This window comes from Theileria annulata, chromosome 2 (assembly GCF_000003225.4).
Source record: "Theileria annulata chromosome 2, complete sequence, *** SEQUENCING IN PROGRESS ***".
Taxonomy (NCBI): Eukaryota; Apicomplexa; class Aconoidasida; order Piroplasmida; family Theileriidae; genus Theileria; species Theileria annulata.
This window is the reverse complement of record NC_011099.1, coordinates 411,053-436,089: the sequence shown is the minus strand read 5'-3', so window position 1 is coordinate 436,089 and position 25,037 is coordinate 411,053. Positions and strand designations below refer to the sequence as shown.

Here is a 25,037-nt window from a genome sequence, read left to right as displayed (position 1 = left end):
CTAAAACTGCTGTCCAGAATGATTTTGAGTCCATTTAAAATGTCGTTTATGGAACTCACTTGGACAAAAAATACATTAGATATTTTTCAATATTTTGGACTCTGTAACCTTTAACAACTTCCAACTTCATGTTGTTTATCCAATCATAGGTTTGTCATAAATAGGACTGATAGCCTTACACTTTCCAGCGTTGAAGGCGGTTTGAAGTGCTTCAAATTGAGATGTAACTTCGGTGTATTTATTTTGTTCATCACTAAGAGCTTTAGTATATGCATCTGATTTCTCCGTGACCTTATCGTATGCATCTTTGACTTTGTTGTACTTCTCTATTACAACAAGGGCCTTTTCAACAACTTCATTTTCTTTAGCACTAGAGAGTTCAGAGAGGGCCTTTTGTAGAGAATCAGCAGCAGAATCATTTTCTCCAATGGCTTTCTTGAGGACATCTAGAGGTCCTGTAAGATCAGGTTTAGTAGATACTTGCTCGATTAGTGCATGGGCTGCACCGTGTAGTTGGTTGGCCTGATTCCAGATCTTTCCACCACTAGTTTGTTCACCAACTTGTGCCTGAAGTAGTTTGGCCACATCCCTCAGATCTTCTGCTTTAAGTTTAACTCTTTCACCAGGATTAGTGTTATCGACATCATACATAGGAGCTTCACTAAATCTTCTTCTTTCGTGTCCACCACTAATGTATTTATCAAACTCCTTATAGACATTATTGAAATCATTCCATGAGGCTACAACTTTGTCATATTCTTCTTTACCCTTGTCTTTATATGCGCCTTCTCTATTTTGTGTCTGGACTGCTTCATATTTCTCTTTGACTATTTTGTATTTATCTTTAACAGCTTGGACCTTATTAGTTAGTTCAAGATCAGTAGCACCAGCAAGATCTTTGAGAGCTTGCGTGAGTCCACTCTGTTCATTTTGACCGACCTCATCGGCAAGATTTTTGGCAGCCTGACCATCACTATCTTCAGCACTAACTTTATCGGCTAGGGCATTGGCTTTAGTATATAGTTCACCGGCCAGTTTTCGAAGTTTATTAGCATCAGTACCAACTAACTCTTCAAATTAATTTGATATAATTATCTAACATATAAATTAAAATTAGTTAAATTTATCAATTAGAAACTGCTCAATTGAAACTACATTCTCGTGAACTTTATACTGAGAAACGCCAATATAATTGGTTACCACCTTCAAAGTTAAAACGTATATTACAGGCAACCCACCTATAAAAAAATTACATCATTACAATATAAATATATAAACTAAGTTAATATTATACTGTAGGATTTATTTTTAAGTTTATATGGTCTATTTGGTAGTGTATAACCAATTTCAGTAATTGTATCCATGTGTCCCATTAAATTATTAATCTTGTTCAATTCAAATTCATACAAATTCGCTTTCACACCCTGATTAGCGTTGTTTTTATTATTTTCAGTGTTGTCCCCCTTGCTCAATACTGCGTTCAGATTAATAGTATTATAAATATTGTATTGGTTAGTATTGAGAATTTTTTGGATGGATTTGAAAGTTTGTCTCTTTTGGTCACGATTAGTGAATGCAAAATGTGTAAATTCTAACAATTTTTCAAAGGAAAAGCCAGAAAAGTTTGGGTAATTTCTAAACAAACTTGTTATTACATAATATATTTCATTATTAGTCATTAATCCCCTTTTCAACTTATCAATCAATTCATCCACACCATCTTCACTTTCCTCATTAGTAATTGAGTTGTTAGAATTATCTTGGAATTTGAATCCTAATAAATTAAGTGTAGTATTATGTGAGTTGAACAGGTGTTTAAGACTTGAAAGCTTAAATTGTAGATAATAATTATTTGTGTATCTGTACAAAATTGAAGACATAAACGAGTTCATATCCTTTTCTCTATACTTGTCCAACACATACTTTAAGATTCTATTGTCTGAATCATTTATAACATCGTCTTTTTCATTTGATATGTTACCCCTATTCTCTGTATTTGACTTGGTAGTATTGTGGGCTGGGGGTTGAATATGATAAATTGGCCATAATAAACGGCAAACAATGAGCACTAATGCACAGGAAAGTATTTCATCACTCAAATTTAACTCGGCCTCTAATACACAACCAATTAACTTATCCAACACTATTAAACAAATACTCGGCAATCTTAAATATTTCATTATTTTTCTGCATAGTATATCCACTTTACTATTATTCAGTCCATTACAGTCTTCTATATCATCCAAATAGTTAGGTTGGGAATTTGGATTTTTGTTAAAATTAATATACAGGAGTCTGTTGTATATAATGAGCCTATACAACTCATTAATATTTATCGGATATCGATACTTATTTAAACTTTTACATATTATTTCCATCACTAGACGTTCATCCAGACATTTTATACTCATAGTTTCATCCACCACTTTTCCAGAATTATCTGGAGAGCTCGTAACATCCACAACTGAGTTTAGATTAGTAATAAATCTCGTTAAAAATGATTTCCAGTGATTTTTTGCGTAAAGTTCTACCCTGTACGTTACATTATACTTAATTATTAATATTTTGACTATATTTTTTAGTAATTCTTGTAATTCACATATTCTCCCCTTTATCTTACTATCTATAGTATCAACAGCGTCTGAGGGAGTTGGACCAGTTTGTAAAATTGTTGGTATAGTAGTTTCAGTATGTAATGGAGCGGGCTGTGAGATTCTCTGTGATTTTGAATAGAAACCTGAGAAAACATCAACTTGGGTCTCAGTGATGTTCTGAATCACACCACAGATGGGACATGTGACAGCTTCTCCTATCTCCTCATCACAATTTTCACATATCATGTTTCCAACAACTAACAGTACTCATATAAAATACTCCCTTCAAAGTTTTTTATGTAGTTATATATGTAGTTATGAATGATTTGTTACAAAAAGTTAAGAATCGAATTAAAATTGAGCTCATAAAGAGTAAATTTATTATTTTCATAAAAAACTGAAATAAATAGTCTATTATTAAAATCCAGTGAATTTTGTAATTCATTCAAAAATCCGTATTTTCTGGGAATTTCTCCAAAATCATCCTTAAAATCAGTATTTTCTGTAGTAAGTTGAAGTATATTTATGAGATCATTTGAAATAACCTTGGAATTACAATGTATAGGAAATATTAATAAGTTTCTATGGGCATTTTTATCATTTTTATACACACATAATAAACTATGGAGTTCTACAATCTTTTCCGTAACATTAAATCTCTTCTCTTCATCCAACACACCTTTTACACTGGTCTTCTTTGGTTCTTCTATTCTAAAATGGGAGGAAGAGGGGTTAAATTGTACTGAAATTGGAACAATTTTGGAAAACAAATGTTTGTAGTATGAGTTAAAATATTTATTTAATTTTTCAACTAAATCTAAAGAAAAAACACAATTCTCTTCAAGAATCATTTATAAAAATTAATACATATTAATCACTCCAAATGTAGAATTTACACTACAGTGTTAATAAATTTTATTATAATTTGTACTATTAAGATAAAAAATTAAACTGTAGATTAAAAATTATTCTACTTCAACATGGCCTCCAGAATCCTTTATTAATTTACTCAACTTCTCCGATTCTTCCTCACTCACATCTATCATACACATTATACATATATGGTATTTAAGATATATAACTAGTTATCTATGGTATATAATTTTGTTAATTGTGGAAAAGTACTTTTTTTAATAACTTTGGGATAAGATTCTATCAATTCCTTAGACTCTCTTAGTGAAATATTTAATATTGTTCTGATGGTTTTTATTACATCAATCTTCTTCTCTTTATCGAACCCAACCAATTTTATAGTCCTCTTCAAAGGCGCCTTTTCCTTCACAACTTCCTCCTTAGGACTAGCATTAGCTTCCTTTGGTGTAGAATCAGAAGTGTTGGTGGGAGATGGAGAAGGAGGAGGTGGTGTGAAGTTCATGTTACCGCCGACGAATCCATTGTCTAAAAATTGAGTAAAATTATAAAATTACATTGAAAAAATGAGTTTGGATGTGGAAACGGCAATCTATTGCCGATATTTTTAGTGGAAAGTTTATCTTGGCAAAGGTTACACAGATCTGCCACCTCAATTAGGGTTAAATTGAGGATCTCGTCCACTAATTTTATAACCTAAAAATAATAAAATTGTGTTAGTTAAATACTTTTAAGGAAGGTTTTCTGGTTTCTTCATCCACTTTACCATTATCGGTGTTAGAATCTTGTAATTTCTTAAACACATCAAATGTTGTAAAATTTCGTCTATTTAGGTTATTTATAGTTTTAAATATTAACAATCTATTGAGAAACATGATACAAGACTATATAATATACATAATAGTAAATAATAACAACATGATATATAATATAGGGTATGAATGAAATGAAATTATAAATTAAGCATTTTAGGATCAAAATTAACTTCCTTAAAAAGTTGGAAGATATGTTCGTTTGAAACCTGGAAAGTGTAAAAATGTGTAAAACTTACATTCAAATATAACTTCAAGTTACCGTTCAAAAGTATTAAATTGCTTTCATCCTTGTTACTATTAACTGAGCCTTCAGCTTCATTCTTTATTATATTATTGAATATTAACCCGCTTTTCCCTAAATAAAACAATATTTATTTTAAAATGTGGAGTGGAAAATACCTTTATCAATTCTTATATTATTGTTATTACTACTATTTATAATATATATGTATCCTTCCTCTATTAACCAAAAGAGCTATAAAGTTAGATGAAAATTGTGTAAGCTAATTAAGGAGTAACTAAGTGTTTGATGAAAAACTATTAGAAAGATACGTTGTTGTGTATGAACTGGTTTGTGATTTTAATTTTAATATCGAGTAGTATGAGGATGAGTTGAAGTATTGCCATGAGATACTTGAGGGTAAAAGTGTGACTGGTAGTATTACTCGACACACTGTTGACAGAGGTCACTTGTTTGTACCTTTTATTATACTGACTTACGACGTTTATGTTATATATCGATGATATATAACTTGAAATTAATATTATCTTACACAACAAATTCAGTTCACTTTTATTTCCCTTTAACAAATTATCAGAACTCAGTGTATTATTAGTTCCGTTTTGTGAGTGGTCCAGGCTAGATTTACTAATTCCATTGGAAACTATATAGCATTCATCATCGGCGTCAGACTTTTCATCTAAACTACGCTGTGATGTATCGTTTGAAGTCACATTTATGCTTGAGTCAGTGCAGGAATATGGATACCCGGATGTTATGTGGCTAATAAATCTGGTCTTATAATTAACAATAATGTTGTGAATGAATTTGTCAATTGAGTTGTAAAGATCCTGATTACTCGTCAGCTTTATTCCAAGAGTCTTATTATTCCTCACACTCGTCGTGTTCGGTATAGTATTATAAATCTTATACAATATACTGCACATTTATGTTAGAATGTAAAATTTATAATAAAATGAATAAATTACCTGGTGTAGAGGAGAAGTGAGTGGATATCGTTGTTGTAGTAACTGTACAGTATGCTTACAATGTACTTGATGAAACCAAGGCTGATCTTTTTATTGTAGTATTGGTGAATGTAATTAGTCAGGAATGACTTGCTTGGATACTTGTAGTATAATTTTATGATAGGGATGTTGTACTGGTAATTGATTGGTATTTCATACTTCCCTATGAGAACTACAATTAGTTTATTGGTTAACTGGTTTAGGACATTGTTGATTCCGTCATATACATACTCGTGAAGCTTTAAAATGTTGATTAGGAGTTTATTCTGGATGATGTCGTTATAGTTATCGAAGATGTACACGACGTGAAAATTAACATTGTCAAGCAACAACCTGGTGAAATCGACCAAATCGCTCGATAATAACGTCTTAACAATTTCCTTGTCTTCCACATACTTTACCAGTCTACTCTTAAACTCGTTCCACTCATACGTCAGCAGAATTTCGTTATTATCAACTAAGGCACATTTTAATTTTTTATACTTTTTTTAACTAATTACTTAAGTTCAAATAATTTAAAATTTACATTGATAAATTGACAAATCAAAATAAGAATAGATGAACTTTTTTTTGTTTGTTATATAATTTATCAGAATCTCGTTTATATCGACATTTATGAGCTTTACGATCTGAATCAGCGGTACACTGCTCTCCTATAAAATTTTATCAACATATATATCATTGTTTTTTATAGAAGATTAGGGAATACAATATAAAATACACAACTATTGTAGTATGGTATAACATACTGGTCCTAGCAACTGATCAAGTTTATCGAAAAAATCGTCATCGTCATGGCAATATAACATTATAAAATTTTGCGAGTGTAAAAGTCTATTTGATACAATATTGTTTATAAGTATCTAAAAGTGTACCCAATAGAAGATAGAATATTATGAGAGGTAAGGAATCAGTTATTTATTGATGTGTAAAGCACCTTTAATTTTTCACTGATGATTTTCAATAATTTGATCTTATCTTGTTCCTGGTTATCTGTATTTTCGGAATACATTGCATCAAAGTGGTGTAGGAACATGTCTAGGTTAGATAGTTTGATCTTCTCATTCCAGTTGAAGAAAACGTTGTATAAATTTAAGCCCAGGCTTTCTGGTCTGACGATTTCAGGGAAATGTGTAGGGAATTCCACTCCCTCTTTATTATTGTTTACTTGCCTCACAGTCTCGACACCGTTTGCGATAAATCCATTTACTTTATTGTTTGTATTTAAGTGGTTCCCATGGTCATTGCACTCATGCCCATTGTACATATTATTCGTACAATAACCACTAGTTACATCTACCATACTTTTAGCTACTTCGCCTGATGCTCCTGCCCAGATACTGCTAACATTAATAAGTGTGACTACTTGCATTTTCAGCGTCTTAATGTCGAACCAGAATCTAAAAAGCAGATTGATGAAATTGTTCACGATTTTGAGGAAAATGACCTTGTCAGAGGATTTCCCCAAAATGAAGTTATACAGATCCTCGACAACCACTCCGACACTTTCCACGTCGTTGCATAGCATAACGAGGTTCATTATCAGGAGCAGTTCGTTATACAGCACAACACTTTCTCCAGTGTAGTTTACTATATATTTTACCCTGTTGCATAACACATTTTTTAATAGTATGTCCAAATCGCTCGTTTTAGCCCTTTCCGTATTAGTCATCAACTTGACACAACCAAATGCGTTGTTTTCACCGGTGTTTGCAAGTGAGTACAGGAAGATCAGGTAGAAGTAATAGTTAAGTTGATCAATGTTATTGATCACTTTTAAGATTTGGTTATGGTTCTTGAATCTGACCAGGTACTTAAAAAAGTGGATGTAGTATTTACTATTTTTAATCGTCTTATCACTGGTCAGGTAATAAATTACCTCGTTTACCATCCTGTTTATCTCCTTGAAACATTTTTCTCCAAACCTTTCAAACTCGTTGTAGAATATGTAAAACAACTTCAAATTTTCACATTTTACCAAATTTTTCGCCTCTCTTACCATTATAAAGTTATTTTTTAGTACTACTCTATCTTGGCTTGTGTCATCTTGATTTATTTCTCCATTATCCATAGTTTCTATGTCACTAAACTTATTTATGTGTTCAATAACCTTATCAATAACCTTATTTAAATACTCTTCACCTATTTTCGTCGACAGATTATATAAGAAAATTATCATATCCGTATTCAACTCTTGTGAATGATAGTTGTCTATTACCTCCTTCTCCAGCTTATCTACTTCCAAAACACTACATGTTTCAAATATTCTTCCCTCTTGTTGACCTTCCAAATTATTTCTTGTATTTTGCCCACTAAAATTGTTTGTATGACCTTCCATATTATCACTTGTATTGTGAGAAACTTTAAGTATGTTATATAACTTAAATAGGTACTTTAAGTACAGTTTGTCCTTATATTTATTAATTGAAAGTCTTAACAACAACAGTCTCCACTCATTGATGTTTAACACCAGGCTACATTTTATAATTTTAACTAAATTGTACAGACAGAACAGTGTGAAAGTATCCTCTGTCGTTTCTGAGCCTTTCGTTGTTAATACGAAATACAAGGATAAAACTTTTCTCATTATATTTTCAATATCTTTATTAAATTGAGGGTTTAAATTAGTTTTATTAAATTGTGGGTTTAAATTAATTTTATTTAATTGAGATGTAAATGTATCTGAAGATTTTGTTGTAACAATAAAATTCCCCAATTGTATTACGGAACCTACTAAATTGACCTTATCAAAATAGCTCATTGCGAAAATGTAAATCTTTTGGACCAGCAGTTGTGCAATTTTGACCATGAGTTTAGTAAAATCATCTTCTAAAAGTGAATTGATTCCCGAATCCGATGTCACTTCAAAACTTGTAATACAATAATTTATCAACTTGTTAAGTATCAAGTTAATGTATTCAGTCACTACTTGCTGAGAAGACATTATTGACAATATATTATACAAAGTTTTTAGCTTATTAACTGTTATTCTGCTCTGATCATTAATAAATTTTATTAAAATATTATTACAGAGTTCCTCAATGTTACTGAAATTTATGTTTTCAGGTACTTCAGATACATTCTCAATCTTATCATATGATACTATTATTTCATTGTTGACAATATTGTATTTGAAGCCGAAATAGGTATTATACACCAAATACTTCAATAATTTGTATAAAGTTAGGTCACAGTCGCCATCAGCAACCACGATCAAATTTAACAAATACATCATTAAATCCTTGTTAAGTCCTTTTAATTCTAAATTACTTGATTCCATATTATCTGAGAGGTTTTTGTTAATGAACAATGTATTATCCGTACTAGAAAAGTTTCTAAAATTGTCACTGGATAGGATCAGTAAACTGCTGTTGTAGTTATAACGGTAAGACAGCTCATACAAAAGCCCTAGGACGTTAAAGGCCTGAGGATAGTTTATAGATAGCACTTTTAATGATTTGAATAGGTCAAGTAGATCACGATTTGAGTGTGTTCCACTTACCAACAGACTTTTAAAACAATTTTTAACATAAAATGAGAGCATTTTTTCGTCCTTAGATGTGATTTCTAAAACTATGTCGAACAATCTCAACGAAATTTCTACTGGACAATTTTTTATAGTTTCATCAAATTGAACAGTGCTTTTCCATGAATTTAACAATTTCCTACTCCTAGATGAGGCGTTGTATACAATTAACTGATTTGTGTCGAAATTGTACAACGTGTTACACCTCAATGTCTGGACCAAGTTATCATAATTCCTGTTATTGATGAGAAGCATGATGAAGTCAGTTGCCAATTCATTACAATTAGTCCTGACCAATGTGATAAAAGTGAGTAGGTTTGAAAGGTTTTGGCTGTTTAGTATAAATCTATACATCCTTGTCAGCACTTCTTGGTCAATTCTATCCAAATTAGACCCCGAATTAGATTTACTCTTCCCTTTACCAAGTGAACTACAAAGTTTATAAAATGAGTCTAGCAATACCAAATATATCTCAACATTACTGTTATCCAACTTCATATGAATAATTATTTCGTATAATATTTTCCTGAATGCAAAATTAACCTCTCGTTGACTTAATTTTTGTCCATCTCGATCTACCTGTGAAGTATTACATATTCTCAACACCAAAGACTCAATTGTTAGAAATCGTGCGTAAAAAAATCTTAAAATCCAGTTTATCAAATCAACATCACTGTTATTTGTATACAATTTGAGCAATATTTCGAGTAATATTAATTCTGGCGAATCGAACTCTACGTTAGAAATATTAAATTTGAGTTCCACCGTGAAAGGTTTGAGTTTTCTGAGGAAATTTTTGTTCAAAATTAACATATTAGTTAGGAAATTTATTAAATTCGTTACTTTATCGATGGATTCAGACTTAGAAACAGCTGATGACAGGGTTGACGTTATAAAATCCAGTTCTCTATCATTCTTGAACAATAATAATACACTATTGTATATATCTATAAGCCCTTTATCTCCTAAAGTGCCCTTTTCAATACAGTAGTTAAACTTCAGACCCAGCTGTATCGAGTTAAAATGTGTATTAATCAAGTCACTAAGTAATGAGATTGGATAGTTTTTAAGAATAAAATTGTTAATAATGTGAATGTTGAGATCCATATCGTCGGAAAGTAACCTTTTAAAGAAATCGTTTCTTAGTATATAAAGTGGTATGTAACCGCCTGCTTCTCTACTACTCAATATCCCAAAAGATATGTGACGTTTTAGCTTGGATTTAATCACGTTTACCAAATCATTTTTAGGGGATTTCATGCATTCTTTCTCGAAAACTTTAAGCAAAATAACATTTACGATGTTCGTATTAACCCTTCTAGAGTAATCAGATATTATACCAAATATAACCGAATGAATCCTATTTTTGAAACTTTCAATACTTTCAATTTCATAAGTTAACTTAAATGAGGAATCAAAATTACGTCCGGAAGTTGAATCAAAAAAAGAATAAAGTGCCAAAAGAACATCTTGTAATGATTTACTAATGCCACTAGCGGAATTTTCAGAATTTGAACTAGTATTTGTGACCATTTCAAATCTTTTCTGGTACAAATCAATGTGATTAGAAGTGTATACATTTGATACATAATGTAGGTTGATCAGATTCAGTAACAATGCTGAACGCACTAAATCTGAAGAATGCTGTGACTCATTATATATGCCAAAGAGTTTACTCCGGAAATCCTCAAAATTACTTACAATATTATTTATAACCTTACAATCATGTTCCAATGTGTAGTTGAACATAAAGTTAAGGCATTCAAGGTATGAGAGAATTTCGTGCCTTATCACATGCTTGACCTCATTAATAAGCTTGGGGTCATCAAAAATTAGCAAACTCTTATCCTTCTCATAGCTCAACGGTAGATTACGATCAAACTCAACATAATTAGTCCTATTGAACAGGGTCAATTTGTACACCTTTAATATATTATCCAACTTTTCAACTTCACTAACGCTTCCTCCGAACTCATTACTAATCAATAGTTCATTCAGTATTTTATTCTTTATCAAAATTCCAATCTCTGCGTTAGAATCAGCTTTATTTAAATTAGAATTATCCAATTGTGTAGAGTTAGTAGTAAAAAATTGCAAAAAACGAGAAACTGCATTATTAATGATAAACTCATCATTTAAAATCTGATTTAAAATTTTTTCGTTAAATCTATTATCAATAAGTGTATTGTACAGGTATTTGAAGCTGTTTCTACATAGATATAAGACCAGTTCACTCGGCCCAGTCATGGAATTGAACCCATTAGTGGGATTCAAGGTACAACTGGCCGAGTTTTGGGTTGCTGTGGAAACAGACGTATAGGACGCCATGGATTATAGCGTAAATATAGTGTATATTGTGTGAAATCAAAGATTATAGGGTTCGGGTAAACCTTCTAATTATGGTGTTGTGATTTCCAGGTGTTTATTGTTTATCATGTCGATTATCGTCTCAAACTTCAGTTCATCATTATATTTATACATTTTATTTTTTACAGGGAGTAGTCTGGAAAATTAATATTAATTTGCAACATTTAGATAGGGGAAACATACATTTGAGCAAAAGAATTTCCAAAAATTATCTTCAAATTTTCCTTCACGGTTATTCTTTTGAATTTGATTTTTTTCAACTCATCAATTTTAGAATTTCCTTTTATTATCGAGCAAATCTGGCCAATCAAGATTATACACACAAACAGGAAAAATATAACCGAAATAAGGAAATTAATCTAAAAATAATATTGTGATTTTCTCTTACAAAGATAAAGTATAAAGCATCTCTCTTGAAAATGTAAGAATCAAGGTTATCATTCTTATCTAAAAGGTCCATTATGTTACCCACTATTAACAGAAGATTAAAAATACACATCAGCTCCATATACTGGAAATATTCTTAAAATTATTAAAATTACCACAAGAAACTGTATAAAATATTTTTGGTTACATAATCCAACGCAATTCGTTATCCAAACACCTAACAACAGATTACCATTAACCGTACAATGATACATCTAATTATATAATTAATTGGCTCATAATATCATACAGTGATGGTCCATTTTAAGGATGCATTTTTTGCATCTTCTGCAGTGATGTGATCCGATTGGTCTTGAGGAATTACACTTGTCGCAAAATTCAAAGTAATCCTTGTATTCTCCGATTTCTTCCACTAATAAAATGGTTTAAAACAATGTTTTGTTACCGTTTATATTCGGAATGAAGCCTGGATTTGAGATGATACATACGTAATATGTCCACGTTATCACTGCCACCAAAGGTAAATATAACACAAACAAAATTATATACCATTTTTGGTTGAAATTTATTCTGAAATAATTTTAAATGGTTTAAAGTTACATTTTTGAGAAGATTGTTAAAAATGATGCAAGAAGGGAGTAGTATAACAGTATATATACCTAAATAATCAATTAAAATATAAATTCTTTACAAAAATAGCGAAACCAATTCTAAAAATTATTATTAAACTTATTAACTAACTTAGATTTGCTCCATTTCATTTAAAATCCCTTCCTATAATATATAGTATAAAATCATTCATCCATCCATAACCCAATAATGTGTAAACTAATTAGCTGTTATTCACATAATTTTCATACACAGTTTATCTAATTTATAAACTCTCTTTTTAGAATAAAAAATGGCTTCTTCTGAAATTAACGTAAGTTTGAATTAACTTAATTTAACCTAAATCCCTCTTAGTTCGACGAAGCATTTACTGTTCTCTCTAGAAATGGTGATTATCTGACCGCTCAGGATGCACATGAGCTCATTTCACTCTTTGTCCCTGTTACGTAAGTTCTTAATTCAATGATTTGTTAGTTCAGATGAAGTTGAAGGCACCCATTTCACTAAAGAAGAGGTTAAAAATCTAATTAATAAGTTTAAGAATGAACAATATCACAAAAACGAACAGCTTTCATCTCTTTTAAAGGTGATTTCATATATTTATACTGTCATATATTTCTCATTGTATTAACTAGTATATAATAATTGTAGAATATGAATGATACCATTGATCGTAATTCACTCTATCAAATATTTAAAACTGGTAACAGAATAACTTTCAAGGAATTTGAAGAGTTTTTAACCCATTTGAACCTCAACCAAAATAAAATCAACACTCAAGAACTTTACCATAATTTACTTCAACAATACTCTTTAGAATAGTTTTAATCCGAATTGTTCTGAATGACTTAATTTTATTGCAGGTATAAGAATATCACACAGATGCCACCAAGCTAGACTACTATTTGGTACCCATTTCCAAGTGGTTCCCCAGAACTTACATTTACCATCACCAGACCATTCGTGGGCTCCCTATTAATCCTAAAGGTACTTTTGATTTTGGAATTATATGGTCCAAAGCAATATTGTTCCTGATGGATTCAAGACTAAGGCCACAAAACTTGGTACCACTGCTGGTAATCAATCTAAAAGTGAGGTTGCTTCAACTCAGGATACTGATCTCGATAAACAAAATAATGCTCAATCTGGACTCGCTAATAAATCCGGAGAACTAGCTGCTAAGGCCTTAGCACTTTACGATGCAGCCAAAACACTAGAAACAGCTGCTACGACTGACACTGCACTTAAACCACTTAAAGATACGGCCGGTGCTCTTAAGAATGCAGCCGGCACTTCTGGTGGTACTAGCGGTCTATTCAAGGCTGCAGAAGAACTAGCTAAACAAGCTGGTAGTCCTGCTGAAGATCAGGCCAACCAAGTCATAAATGCATTTGAAGAGGTTGAAAAACATTACTTAGCACTAATGAAACAAGCTGGTGATAGTAAACTAACCGAACATCCCGAGGTCATCCAGGTTGTCAAGGCCTACCACTTGGTTAAGAACACATATTACCAAATGCTAATAGGTTATAGGATTAGATACCTAATTGGCAATGGTAGTGATGGGATTCTACAAAAGGCCTCAGACCTACATACTAAAGCAAGTAACCTAGCCAATGCCCCTGGACTATCTCCTCAAGATGATCCCCAAAAAGACCTTAAAGAACAACTCAAAGGACTTGCCAACGAACTCAAGAATGCTACCGACAATAATGCTGGTCTCCAACAGGCCCTCAATCAACTCAAAACTGCCGAAGGTGATACTAATATTGTTGAAAACGCCACCAAAGTAATCGAGAAGTACAAAAAAGTCAAAGAAGCCTACGAAAAAATTAAGGCAAAAGACTCTGATTATACTAAGCTTGCTGCTAGAGTCGAATATGGCCCAGTTACAACTGCTTTCAATGCACTTGATAAAAAGTTCGAGGCTCTTAAGAAGTCCTATGAAAATGTCCTCATACTTAGGGTCCAAGAACTATCCAACCTGGCACAGGCACTTTCTACTAAAGCCAGTGACCTAAAGGCTGTTTCTGGACTTACTAAAGAAGCCAATGCTCTAGCTGAAGCAGCAAGTAAAGATCCTAGTGAAGGTCTTGCACAGAAAGCAAAGGCACTGGTAGGAGCTATCAATGGTCCTGGTGACACTACTTCACCGGCCACTGAGGTCATAACTGCGTTCGACAAGGTCACTAAAGCATACGATGATCTGGCAAATAAAAATGAATACAAACAAAAACTAAATTCAGCACTAGCCAAACAAGGTCAAGTTCTAGTTGGTGATGAACTAAAGGTCAAAGAAGTTGGGGTTGCCTACGCCAATCTCAAGGCTGTATATGACAAAATACTATACTTTACCAAGATCAAACACTACGCAAAACAGATGGAATCTAAGGTACAATCAATAACCAGTCCGGCTACTGCCAAAGAAGTGAAAACCGTCATAGCTAAGTTAAAGAGTATCAACAGCTTACTACCTGCTGATCCTAAATTTACTGTCCAGAATGATATCGAGTCCATTAAAAATGCCGTTTATGGAGCTCAGTTTGAAGAAAAATAGATCTAGAATTGTTCAATATTTTGGACTTGATTAAACTTTAACAACTCCCAACTTGATTCTGTTTATCTAATGGATTCCTTGTCATAGATAGGAGTGATATCCTTACACTTTCCTTCGTCGTAGGCTTGTTGAAGTTGAGTGAATTTAGATTCAACTTCGGTGTATTTAGTTTTTTCACCATCAGAAAGAGCTGTGGTGTATTGAGTTTGTTTTGCCTTAACATTTTCGTAGGCTTCTTTGACAGCGTCATAATGTTTGATGACCTCTTTGGCCTTCCTTACTAGTTCACCCTTCTGTTCAGGAGTACTGTCGCCATTATGGTCTTTGAGTTCTTTGAGGGCTTTTTGGAGAGAATCTTCAGCTGTATCATCTTTTCCTACAGCAGTAGCAAGTGCGGTGGCAAGTCCTTTGAGTTCTTCTTTAAGTTCTTTTTGTTCAGGAGGATCACTAGGTTGAAGTCCAGAGGCATTGGCTAGGTTGTCGGCTCTTGTGTATAGTTCTTTAGCTTTCTTCCAGATCTTTTCATCATTACCATCACCAACTTGATCTTTAAGTTTTCCGGCCTTCTTAATATTGAGCATTCTGTTGTATATATGTTTGACAGCTTCGAACTCCTTGGAGACCTTATCCTTCTCAGTATTGAGTCCATTGTATTCAGTTTCTAGACTGTCGTAGTTTTCTATTACGTTAGTGGCAGTACTAGAACTAGGACTACTGGCTAGAAGTCCTGCGTTTGTGGCTAGCTGTCCGGCATGACCTTTAAGTGTATCAAGATTACCATCACTGTTAGCCTTGTTTTGAAGTGCTTTGGCAGCAGTCTGTAATTCCTCTGCCTTATTTTTAAGTCTACTACCAAGAGTATTGGATTTTACATCATACTTATGAGAATACTTGTACTAATTTCAGCCTTCAAAGCCTCCTTATAGAGATTATTAAAAGCATTCCATGCCTTCTCAACTTTACCATATTCATCTTGATACTCGGTATATTTACCTTCTGCTTTTTGTTTCTGAACTGCTTCGAATTTAGATTTGACATCATTGTATTTATCTTTAGCATCTTTGGCCAGAGTAGGTAGATTACCAGCATTAGCACCTGCAAGATTAGCGAGTGCCTGTGTGAGTCCACTGAGTTCACCAGCACCGACAGCATCTTTAAGTGCTTTAGCTTCTTGTTTACCAGGAGCACTTTCAGCACCAGGTATTGCACCGTATAGTGCATTGGCTCTATCATATAGTGTTCCGGCCTTTCCTCGGAGTCCTTCGTTAGGCTGATCACCAGCTGAGTCTCTAAGTTTCTCGATCTATCGATTAACTACTTAAACTACCATGAATATATAATCATTTTGTACAACATTGATAAATTGTCAAGTCTTAAGAATCTGTGGAGTAAAGTTAAAGACTTTGGGAATTCTAATAAATATTTGCCTAAACAATAATAAATCAATGTTAAACAATTGTTATATAAATAATTATATAAATGTGTAAAATACCAAGTAGATAATTTCTTATTAGCTGAAAGTAGTGAAACGTTAAATTCTGGATAGAATATTAAATGACTTGGTATCATCTAAAATATGCAAATTAAATATGAAAAACTAACAGAATCTAACTTAATTCTCCACTGTATATTGGTATTATTGACGTTAATCTAAAATAAAAAATAAAATAAAGAAATTTACAATGATAAATTGTGAAGCCAAAAGGTCAACTTTAAAATCTTCAGCATTTGTAAAAGAAGGAACATCAGATAATGTAAGGCGATATAATATAAAAGAACTCTGATCATCTTTTATAAGGTTATTAGACAAATATTCATCATCTATGTCAAACACTTTTCGACACTCAATTAATATTAATAATTTTAAATATAAAAAAATTAATAATTTCATATCTTATTCCATTTTACTAAATTTCTATAATTTAACATTTTAAGAAAGAATTCTACCAAAATATTGTACATTAAAGGAATTTATTGTAGAGAATTGGATAAAGTGATTAGTTTAAAAATATTTAAAATCTCAAAAATTACAAACGTCAATTTAACAATGTGTTGTTAAAATAGTTTAGTGGTTAAATAGTGAATGTGTGGGATTAAAATGATGAAATACCGAAATGAATTTGGTATAGTGATTTGTACACCCCATATGATCTCGGATTCCATTTACGAGTATTTCTTATTCATTAGTGATTTTGGACACTTTCTGTTCTAACTAGATCTTTTTTAATAAGTTATATGACCTTAAATTATTACCCCAACATTATTATTAACTGAATTTTGGGGGTCTCGTTATAATTAAGAATTTTTTTAGGATTCTAGACAATGGCAGGTAATTTTTCCTTAAATTTCGATATTAATACAATTATTTGTTATTTTATATATAGTATAATTTTATTCCATATATAAAATATCCCATTAATACTAATAATAATTCCATATTTTGTATATAAATAATATAATATGTTGTATAATTTGGATTTAGAAAGAGGTGGCTTTGGTTCCGGATTTGGACGTGGAAGAGGACGTCGTTCTAATCGTAATAAGCCCATGGAGGATGATTTTAAGTCATGGGTCCCAGTAACTAAGTTGGGACGTTTAGTACACGCAGGTTTAATCACCTCAATGGAGCAGATTTATCTCCATAGTATCCCAGTGAAGGAGTTTCAGATCGTAGACTACTTCTTCCAACCAGAGCGTAGCGAACATAAACTTGTAGATGACGTTGTTAAAATCGTCCCAGTACAGAAGCAGACAAACGCAGGTCAGAGAACTCGATTTAAGGCATTTGTGGCTGTTGGAGACTGCAACGGTCATGTGGGTTTGGGAAGTAAATGCGCAAAGGAAGTTGCTACCGCAATTAGGGGCGCAATTATTTCTGCTAAGCTTTCATTAGTGCCAGTTAGGATGGGATACTGGGGAAATATGATTGGAGATCCACATACAGTTCCTATGAAAGTGTCAGGAAAGTGTGGGTCAGTAAGGGTTAGGTTAGTTCCAGCACCCAGAGGTACTCAGATTGTGGGTGCTCCCACTACCAAGAAGTTATTACAGTTTGCTGGAATTAAGGACTGTTTCAGCACTAGCAAAGGTTCAACAAAGACCAGAGGTAACTTCCTCAAAGCTGTCTTCGCAGCTTTAAAGAGTACTTATGGATATCTCACACCTGATCTTTGGGACAAAACTGAATTACAACCTTCCATATATGAAGAGTTCTCATCCTTCCTATTAACTAAATAATTTTCTATACCATAATGTATATAATTGTATTAGCATATATAATATAATATAAATTATTAATAATAATATTAATAAAATTGAAAATATGATTAATAATGGAAAATAATTAGATAATTATGAAATAGTTGTGTTTAAGTGTAAATTTGAGAGATGGTGTAAGCACCCGATTTGAGTGCTGAGATGTGGTAGGTATGATATAGTGGTGACGATTTAAACTTACCTGGCTGGCGCTCGGGGCGGCTCAAGAATCGCCCTGTCGTGATTCGGAGCAGGTCACTGCACTCAGACGACTGTAATGAATCATGGGCTTTCCTTGTAAAGTGCCAACAGCAAAATTTTTTTATAAGGCGTTTAGGCGCCAACGATTTATAATTCATCAAATCTTTCTAAATAATTAATTATAATAATTATTATATATTTATTAGTAAATAACACTAGTGGAATATAACACAATTTAATGGTGTAGTATGGAATCTTGAGAATAGTTATTATGGTATGTCTATTTTAATAAATTACAATGTTCGTGTATTAAATAATATATATTGATGTAATAGAGTTTAAGGTAATAAATAGATCAATACTAAATGAATAGAGTGTTAGTGTTATGTTGAGAGTAGAGAGTTCATAAAATAAATTAATGAGATATAAATGTTAATAATTGAAACATGGAAATAATAATAGTAATTAAGTGGTTAGGTGTATCAATGAGTGAATGAGTATGAGTAGATAAATTATGGTGTATGAATGTGTATCCCAATTATTCTTCATACTACATACTTTGTAAAAATACATTAAATTATCCAATTTCTAATATTTTATATTATAATATGGTCAGTTTCAGCCTTAGAAACTCCAAAAACAAAAACGCAGCTACACAACTGGTAATTCCATATGCATATTAAGCTGTTATAAAATATACTAGAAATAAATAGAAATATGATTGGTTAAATTTAATTTAATTTTCATCTAGACACCTAATGAGCTGATTGGGTTTGTATATGCCCTGGAAAGTGATCAGAAGATCATGTTAAAGGAAGTGAAGCTGAGGTTTCTAGAAGAAACTAGCGAAAACACAGATTTATTTGATGATTTATTCTTTGTCAAGTAATTTAAATATTAAATTACAATATAATAATTAGATTCTTGAGGGCAAGACAGTTTGATTTAAATAAAACCGTAATAATGTTAAATAAGTATTTTGCATGGAGAAAACAAGTAAATTTAACTAAAGTTCTAAAGGTATTCTATTAATTAACAATAAACAATTAGTTAATTAACAATAATCAAGTGTTTAATTAAGTTTGAATGGATAATTTGAGTATAAATTTTTATAGATGAACCTGACGAATATAAGGGATACATTAAAAATGTATTATCCTCACGCATTTCATGGAATAGACAAACTTGGAAGACCAATTAATATCGAAAGAATGGGACAATCAGATATTACTAAATTAATCAACGTCATCAATCATGAACATTTAACATTTTATTATATACAAAGATTCGAATATTGTACAATTCAGTTAATTATTTGTATAGATTAAATATAATAATGTTTAGTGATACATATCGTATTACCGTCTTGTTCATTATTTTGTAACAAGAATGTGGAACAGATATTGACATTGGTGGATTTGAAAGGTTTTCAGATGAATCAAATAAACTCAAAGTTCCGTTGTTTCTTATCAGCAATGTCAAGTCTTACCCAAAATTATTACCCGGAAACTCTGGGAAAGTTAATATTTGTTAATGCCTCACCCGTGTTCACAGCCATCTGGTCCGTTATTTCCACACTAGTGGATAAAAAAACACTCTCAAAAATTAGCGTTGTCTCTGCTAAAACTGATTTAAAATCTAAAATCTTGGAAATCGTAGATGAAGATCAATTACCACAATTCTTAGGTAATCTAATAATTAAATTAAGTTAAATAGTTGAATAAATCATTTTAGGTGGTACGAGAAGTGATGAAAATTGGTGTACAACACCATTTGGGCCATGGAATGATGAATCAATATTACATAAATTAAAACAAAGAACATACATACAAGAAGATTTATACAATTTAGAATATCTCTAATTTATTCAACAAATTATACAATACTTAAATTTCTTAAAATTATGTACTTAGATATTGTTATTAATGTTATAGATTGGTCAAAGCTGTGTGATAATGAGATAAAATAGGTTTATTTGCAACGGATGTAAAGGTTGTTAAGGGTCCTGGTGGTACAGTTGGTGCACATTGAGGTCCAGCCACAAAACTTCAAGCTGCAGCTGGTGATCTATCCGGAAAGGCCGGTACACTATCTAGTGAAGCCAGCTCACTAGCCAGTAAACTAGGTACTGCTGATCAAGCTACTCAAACTGCTATTACTGCCGCTAAAAAACTTGTCGAAGCCCTGCAAAAAGCCGCTAGTAAAGCTGGTCCTAGTGATAAGGGTCTTAAAGAGTTACTCGGAGATCTTAGTACTGCTTCTGATGATGTAGTTGCTAAGGCCAAAGGTGTCCTCGCAAAATACAAAGAGGTAGAGAGTGCATACGACGCTGTGAAGGCAGATAACACTGCTAATACCAAAAATGAATTTAACCAAGTTCAAACTGCATTCAATGAACTTCAGAAAGCAACATACGAAGGCACCGACCCCAACAAAAACGAAGCCAAACCCGAAGACAGACGCTCTAAGTTCTATTGGATCATAGTTCCTTCCATGGTTACTCAGTGGTTAAATTTTCTCACCTATGTAATCCTATTGATTGTATATGTTATTGGGTGGTGATACTGGAGGATAACATAATGGAGCAAGCATATAATTACACTCAAGATATTACTGTAGTTCGTGCCAGAGGACTCAAAAATAAAGCAGAAGATATACAAGAGAAGTCCGGAACACTTAAAACAACTGCTACTGATCAATCTACCACTGAACTTAGTACCATTAAGTCTAATGATATCAAAGGCCAGACTGAAAAAGGTGAACAACTCACTGATAAAGCCAACCAACTAAAGGGTGCGGCCAACATACTTTACAGTGCAGCCAACACACTAGCTACTACTCAGGATAGTAATCTTACTGCACTTAAAACAGATGCCCAAAAACTTAGGGATGCAGCCAAGAAAGAGCCTACCAATAATAACGACCTATACAAGGCTGCAAATGAACTAGCTACTGGTAGTATTGGTCTTGAACAAAAGGCCACCAATGTCATAGATAAGTTTGACGATGTCACCACTAAATACAAAACACTAATGGCTGCAGCAACGGGACTCACACTAACTTCAGACCAAAAACAACTCGTCAAAGCTGTTGATGATGCCTACAATCAACTGAAGGGTATCTATGATGGGATGTTAAACCTTACCAAACTAAAGAATAACGCCACGGCACTTAAAGAGGCTGCTAAGAGTCTTCCTGCACTTGAAGGTCCAGCCACTCAACTAGAATCGAATGTCACAAATCTACGTGATGGTACTGGTTCTGGTACTGATTATGACAGGGCCCAAACTGTTAAATCACAGTACGAAAAGGTGGTTACAGAATTCAACGCACTACCTGATAAGACTAGTGCTCAGACTCAGTTCTGGGCTCTCAAGGGTGCCTATGACCATATTGGATCTATAACCCTAAAACACGTCAAAAAGAAGCTGGTTCAACTGCTGACTCAGGAACACTTCGAGGACTGGCCGAGGATCTATATGACAAAGCCGATCAACTTAATACTGCAGTTATTGATGTTGGTAATAATGAGAATGCTGCCAAAGTACTCAAGGCTAAGGCTGGTGCTCCAACAGATGCTAATAAACTCCGAAAACTAGCAGAAGCACTCTATGAAGCAGCAGCCGCACTTCGAGGTGTAGCTGGTAATGTTGATGGCGGTGCTGCCCAAGCTCTTGCCAATGCTGTCGGTGCTGGTGAATCAGGAGGTTCATTCCGCGAGAAACTCAAAGAACTTCATGAAGCTCTACCTGGTGCTGATCTAACTGATAAGGCCAAAGCTGTTAAAGATCATTACAAAATAGTCAAAGAGAAATTCGAAGCAGTTGTGAAACAAAATACAGCTAATGAATATACCAGTTATGAAGCTCTGTATCAAGAAGTTGTGCAGGCATGGACCGCTTTCGATAAAGTTTATAATGCTGATCTCCAACAACTTGCCAAAGATCTTAAAAACCAAGTTGGTACCAAAGAAGGTAGTAATATTGGTGATCAGAAGATGTGGTATCACGCCCACCAACTACATGGCAAAGCCGACACACTATCCAGGCAAGTATCTGGTCGACCTGATCTTACAGGACCTCTAGAAGATCTCAAGAATGCCATCGGAACCAATGAAGAGGCGTTTGGTACACTCCAACAGAGTCTCAATGAACTCAAAGGATCTGCTGCTGTTCAAGATCTGAAGAGTAAGTCCATCGACGTAATCAATGCCTACACAAATGTCAAATATGCCTTTGTGGAGGTCAAAAATCTTGAATCAAAATACATTGATGCTCTTAAAGCTGATGGTAGTAATCAACAGCTATATACCAATGTTGGAGATGAATTCAATAACCTTAAGACTAAATACGATGGTGCTATATCAGGCAAGGATCCTTATTTCTGGAAGAAGTGGATCATCAAATATCAGTCCATTGTTTGTCAGTGGTTAAATTTTCTCACCTATGTACTTCTCTGGATTGTATATGATTCAGGTACTGGTACTGATCCAGGACCCAAGGGTTGTGAAGGTCAAGCTACTGCTTCCACTGAGACTCCTCAGACTATCAATAGTGTTAAACTAGCGCTGACCCCTGCTAGTAGTGAAATTACCCATACAATAACCATCAATCCTGGTGGTACTGATGGTGAATTAACCTATAAAAGTGATCCTATAACTCTCGGTAGCGGTAATGGCACCCTAACCATAAATCTTCCTGGTGGTGAAATAAAACTCAAGGATCTAACCATCAATAGTAATACTCTGACCATCAACAATACTGGTTCTAAGGTATCTGTTACTAAAGGTGATGAGAAAATTAATCTCCAATCTGCTAACCTTACTAGCAGCGGCAACCAACTAACAATCACCAAACAAGATACTAATGGTCAAGATGAAGCAACCATCACTAGTTCTGATGGTACAAGTGTTGCTCTAGATTACAAGAACGGCACTGGTTCTATAACAATCGATGGTAATGCCATCAGTGACCTCAGGAAATACGAACCAAAGTATTCACCTCAATACTACGACACTAGTGTTTATGCTTTCAAGAAATGGACAGATTACGATGCTGGCAAGTTCTATCTTTTTCTTAGTATCCTTATAGTCATTAAGATCACTCTCGCAGCCATCTTCATTTGTTCACTTCATTATAGGGACTCCTCAATATCCCTTGCTATAGTTAATCAACCTAAGATGTCTACATTTCTATCTATCTTATTTTATATGTGTCATGAAAGTCAGTGGGATCAGGTGACATTATTTATGGTGGCAGTTAGACTATCACTGCTGTATCTGTACTTTCCATTGGTAACAGAACAACTTTATCAGTATCTATATGGTTCTTTATAATGAATTGAGTATATAAAAATATGGAGGCCAGTGATATTTTGATAACTATTAGGATATCAAAGAAGTGCCACAACCAACCATGAACAGTAGGTTCATTGGTGGCGCATGTTCCTCCTGAGTCTACGTGTTCTTTGTAAGGTACCCAGCCACCAAAATCCATATTACTTTGTGAGTGGAATACGAATTTAGTTGGTGACCAGTCTGACCACATAGTGGAGATGGAACTATGATCCAGAAGAATTTATACTTTCTGGGAGTGAACGTATCATTGATGTGAGGTAGATTGGTAACTTCGATGTTTTTGTTGTTGCTGCTGACGGTTGTGATTTCGATGGTGGAGTTGGCTATGTCTTTGAATGCGTCATATTCGTTTTTGAAGGCTTGGGCATTAGCTACAGTCTTTTCACCACTGAGTGTTTCTGCTGCACTATTTAGATGATTGGCTGGAGTTGAAAGTGTAGTACTATCAGCAGCATTAGAACTTATTGATGCGGCCTGAGTCTGTATTTCTAGGGCCATGTCCATGTTATCAGGATTACTTAGTTCATTGTATGCCCTAACAACTACGTCGAAACAGTTTATCACATTGGTGGCATGATCATGATTACCAGTACCGCCGGCTAGTTGTGTGGCGTTTGTGGCCACCTGATTTGCAAACTCTTTGATGAGTGCCATGCAGAGTGCTTGGAAGTGTTCTTTGACATGGGTCCAGGCGGTTTCAACCGCATTGACCTTTCCCTGTGGAGTTTCTTCACCTGGTGTTGATCCTTGTGATGGTTTATTTTGTTTGTATGTCGGATGAGTTGACAGATCATTGTACTTAGCTGTAACATTTTTGAATGCAGTTATTACTGCTATGGCCTTGCCAACATCAGGAGCACCAGCTAGATCATTTGCAGCAGCATATAGACCTTTATTATTAGTGCTACTGCCGGCTGCTGTAGCAAGAGCTTGGGCTTGAACTCTAAGTGCTTCAAGACCACCACCACTTATATTATTGGCTGCAGTGTTAAGCTCTCCTGCCTTAGTGGCTAGTGTTGAGGCTGCAGTATTGACAGCACCAGCACCGGCACTCTGAGCAGCGGATTGAAGTGTATTGGCCGCAGACTGGACCTCAGTGGCTTTGGTCTTGAGTGTTTGTGGAGCGGCAGTACCTTGGATATCATAATCCCTGGTTTCGGTAAGATGTTCTTCAAGTCTTTCAAGTTTTAGTATAACATTTGGGGTTTTTGAAAACTTCACACAGCAGCCGAAACATTAGAAAATGCTGCTA

General features: G+C 33.7%; 14 protein-coding genes across 14 annotated transcripts, besides 8 other annotated features; 6 read left to right on the top strand and 8 right to left on the bottom strand.

Annotated features, from left to right (window-relative positions):
* Window positions 1-135: 135 nt before the first annotated feature.
* On the bottom strand, window positions 136-2,840 carry TA15020 (uncharacterized protein; the record flags this gene model as incomplete). The annotated part of the gene is made up of 4 exons (XM_946854.1): window positions 136-1,070; window positions 1,201-1,238; window positions 1,408-2,313; window positions 2,350-2,840. 4 exons carry the CDS (start codon window positions 2,838-2,840, stop codon window positions 136-138), a joined length of 2,370 nt encoding a protein of 789 aa, XP_951947.1.
* An 83-nt stretch (window positions 2,841-2,923) lies between these two features.
* Window positions 2,924-3,445, bottom strand: TA15025 (uncharacterized protein; the record flags this gene model as incomplete). The annotated part of the gene is made up of 1 exon (XM_946853.1): window positions 2,924-3,445. One exon carries the CDS (start codon window positions 3,443-3,445, stop codon window positions 2,924-2,926), a length of 522 nt encoding a protein of 173 aa, XP_951946.1.
* Window positions 3,446-3,675: 230 nt separating this feature from the next.
* On the bottom strand, window positions 3,676-4,339 carry TA15030 (ribosomal protein l7/l12, mitochondrial/apicoplast, putative; the record flags this gene model as incomplete). Its single annotated transcript, XM_946852.1, has 3 exons — window positions 3,676-3,992; window positions 4,022-4,160; window positions 4,193-4,339. The coding sequence occupies 3 exons, from the start codon at window positions 4,337-4,339 to the stop codon at window positions 3,676-3,678; spliced, it is 603 nt and encodes a 200-aa protein (XP_951945.1).
* Window positions 4,340-4,416: 77 nt separating this feature from the next.
* On the bottom strand, window positions 4,417-11,381 carry TA15035 (uncharacterized protein; the record flags this gene model as incomplete). The annotated part of the gene is made up of 7 exons (XM_946851.1): window positions 4,417-4,634; window positions 4,679-4,754; window positions 4,832-5,438; window positions 5,489-5,984; window positions 6,054-6,180; window positions 6,277-6,390; window positions 6,465-11,381. 7 exons carry the CDS (start codon window positions 11,379-11,381, stop codon window positions 4,417-4,419), a joined length of 6,555 nt encoding a protein of 2,184 aa, XP_951944.1.
* A 69-nt stretch (window positions 11,382-11,450) lies between these two features.
* TA15040 (uncharacterized protein) lies at window positions 11,451-12,359 on the bottom strand (the record flags this gene model as incomplete). Its single annotated transcript, XM_946850.1, has 6 exons — window positions 11,451-11,556; window positions 11,604-11,779; window positions 11,809-11,931; window positions 11,963-12,024; window positions 12,097-12,219; window positions 12,296-12,359. The coding sequence occupies 6 exons, from the start codon at window positions 12,357-12,359 to the stop codon at window positions 11,451-11,453; spliced, it is 654 nt and encodes a 217-aa protein (XP_951943.1).
* Window positions 11,726-11,779: a sequence feature (2 probable transmembrane helices predicted for TA15040 by TMHMM2.0 at aa 78-100 and 120-142).
* Window positions 11,809-11,823: a sequence feature (2 probable transmembrane helices predicted for TA15040 by TMHMM2.0 at aa 78-100 and 120-142).
* Window positions 11,881-11,931: a sequence feature (2 probable transmembrane helices predicted for TA15040 by TMHMM2.0 at aa 78-100 and 120-142).
* Window positions 11,963-11,980: a sequence feature (2 probable transmembrane helices predicted for TA15040 by TMHMM2.0 at aa 78-100 and 120-142).
* A 349-nt stretch (window positions 12,360-12,708) lies between the features above and the next one.
* On the top strand, window positions 12,709-13,238 carry TA15045 (uncharacterized protein; the record flags this gene model as incomplete). The annotated part of the gene is made up of 3 exons (XM_946849.1): window positions 12,709-12,733; window positions 12,896-13,002; window positions 13,068-13,238. The coding sequence occupies 3 exons, from the start codon at window positions 12,709-12,711 to the stop codon at window positions 13,236-13,238; spliced, it is 303 nt and encodes a 100-aa protein (XP_951942.1).
* A 187-nt stretch (window positions 13,239-13,425) lies between these two features.
* On the top strand, window positions 13,426-14,973 carry TA15050 (Tpr-related protein family member, putative; the record flags this gene model as incomplete). The annotated part of the gene is made up of 1 exon (XM_946848.1): window positions 13,426-14,973. The coding sequence occupies one exon, from the start codon at window positions 13,426-13,428 to the stop codon at window positions 14,971-14,973; it is 1,548 nt and encodes a 515-aa protein (XP_951941.1).
* A 62-nt stretch (window positions 14,974-15,035) lies between these two features.
* On the bottom strand, window positions 15,036-16,864 carry TA15055 (uncharacterized protein; the record flags this gene model as incomplete). The annotated part of the gene is made up of 4 exons (XM_946847.1): window positions 15,036-15,802; window positions 15,853-16,262; window positions 16,328-16,542; window positions 16,655-16,864. 4 exons carry the CDS (start codon window positions 16,862-16,864, stop codon window positions 15,036-15,038), a joined length of 1,602 nt encoding a protein of 533 aa, XP_951940.1.
* Window positions 16,814-16,864: a sequence feature (Signal peptide predicted for TA15055 by SignalP 2.0 HMM (Signal peptide probability 0.902, signal anchor probability 0.000) with cleavage site probability 0.732 between residues 17 and 18).
* A 431-nt stretch (window positions 16,865-17,295) lies between these two features.
* On the top strand, window positions 17,296-18,210 carry TA15065 (ribosomal protein S2, putative; the record flags this gene model as incomplete). Its single annotated transcript, XM_946846.1, has 2 exons — window positions 17,296-17,302; window positions 17,456-18,210. 2 exons carry the CDS (start codon window positions 17,296-17,298, stop codon window positions 18,208-18,210), a joined length of 762 nt encoding a protein of 253 aa, XP_951939.1.
* Window positions 18,211-18,341: 131 nt separating this feature from the next.
* TA15070 (uncharacterized protein) lies at window positions 18,342-18,587 on the bottom strand (the record flags this gene model as incomplete). The annotated part of the gene is made up of 1 exon (XM_946845.1): window positions 18,342-18,587. The coding sequence occupies one exon, from the start codon at window positions 18,585-18,587 to the stop codon at window positions 18,342-18,344; it is 246 nt and encodes an 81-aa protein (XP_951938.1).
* Window positions 18,588-19,037: 450 nt separating this feature from the next.
* On the top strand, window positions 19,038-20,291 carry TA15075 (phosphatidylinositol/phosphatidylcholine transfer protein, putative; the record flags this gene model as incomplete). The annotated part of the gene is made up of 6 exons (XM_946844.1): window positions 19,038-19,091; window positions 19,181-19,314; window positions 19,350-19,449; window positions 19,545-19,725; window positions 19,774-20,115; window positions 20,164-20,291. 6 exons carry the CDS (start codon window positions 19,038-19,040, stop codon window positions 20,289-20,291), a joined length of 939 nt encoding a protein of 312 aa, XP_951937.1.
* A 41-nt stretch (window positions 20,292-20,332) lies between these two features.
* Window positions 20,333-20,991, top strand: TA15080 (Tpr-related protein family member, putative; the record flags this gene model as incomplete). Its single annotated transcript, XM_946843.1, has 2 exons — window positions 20,333-20,356; window positions 20,509-20,991. 2 exons carry the CDS (start codon window positions 20,333-20,335, stop codon window positions 20,989-20,991), a joined length of 507 nt encoding a protein of 168 aa, XP_951936.1.
* Window positions 20,926-20,985: a sequence feature (1 probable transmembrane helix predicted for TA15080 by TMHMM2.0 at aa 148-167).
* Window positions 20,992-21,008: 17 nt separating the features above from the next.
* Window positions 21,009-23,764, top strand: TA15085 (Tpr-related protein family member, putative; the record flags this gene model as incomplete). The annotated part of the gene is made up of 2 exons (XM_946842.1): window positions 21,009-21,807; window positions 21,939-23,764. 2 exons carry the CDS (start codon window positions 21,009-21,011, stop codon window positions 23,762-23,764), a joined length of 2,625 nt encoding a protein of 874 aa, XP_951935.1.
* Window positions 23,492-23,560: a sequence feature (2 probable transmembrane helices predicted for TA15085 by TMHMM2.0 at aa 785-807 and 843-862).
* Window positions 23,666-23,725: a sequence feature (2 probable transmembrane helices predicted for TA15085 by TMHMM2.0 at aa 785-807 and 843-862).
* A 120-nt stretch (window positions 23,765-23,884) lies between the features above and the next one.
* On the bottom strand, window positions 23,885-25,022 carry TA15090 (Tpr-related protein family member, putative; the record flags this gene model as incomplete). The annotated part of the gene is made up of 2 exons (XM_946841.1): window positions 23,885-24,962; window positions 25,009-25,022. The coding sequence occupies 2 exons, from the start codon at window positions 25,020-25,022 to the stop codon at window positions 23,885-23,887; spliced, it is 1,092 nt and encodes a 363-aa protein (XP_951934.1).
* Window positions 25,023-25,037: the final 15 nt, after the last annotated feature.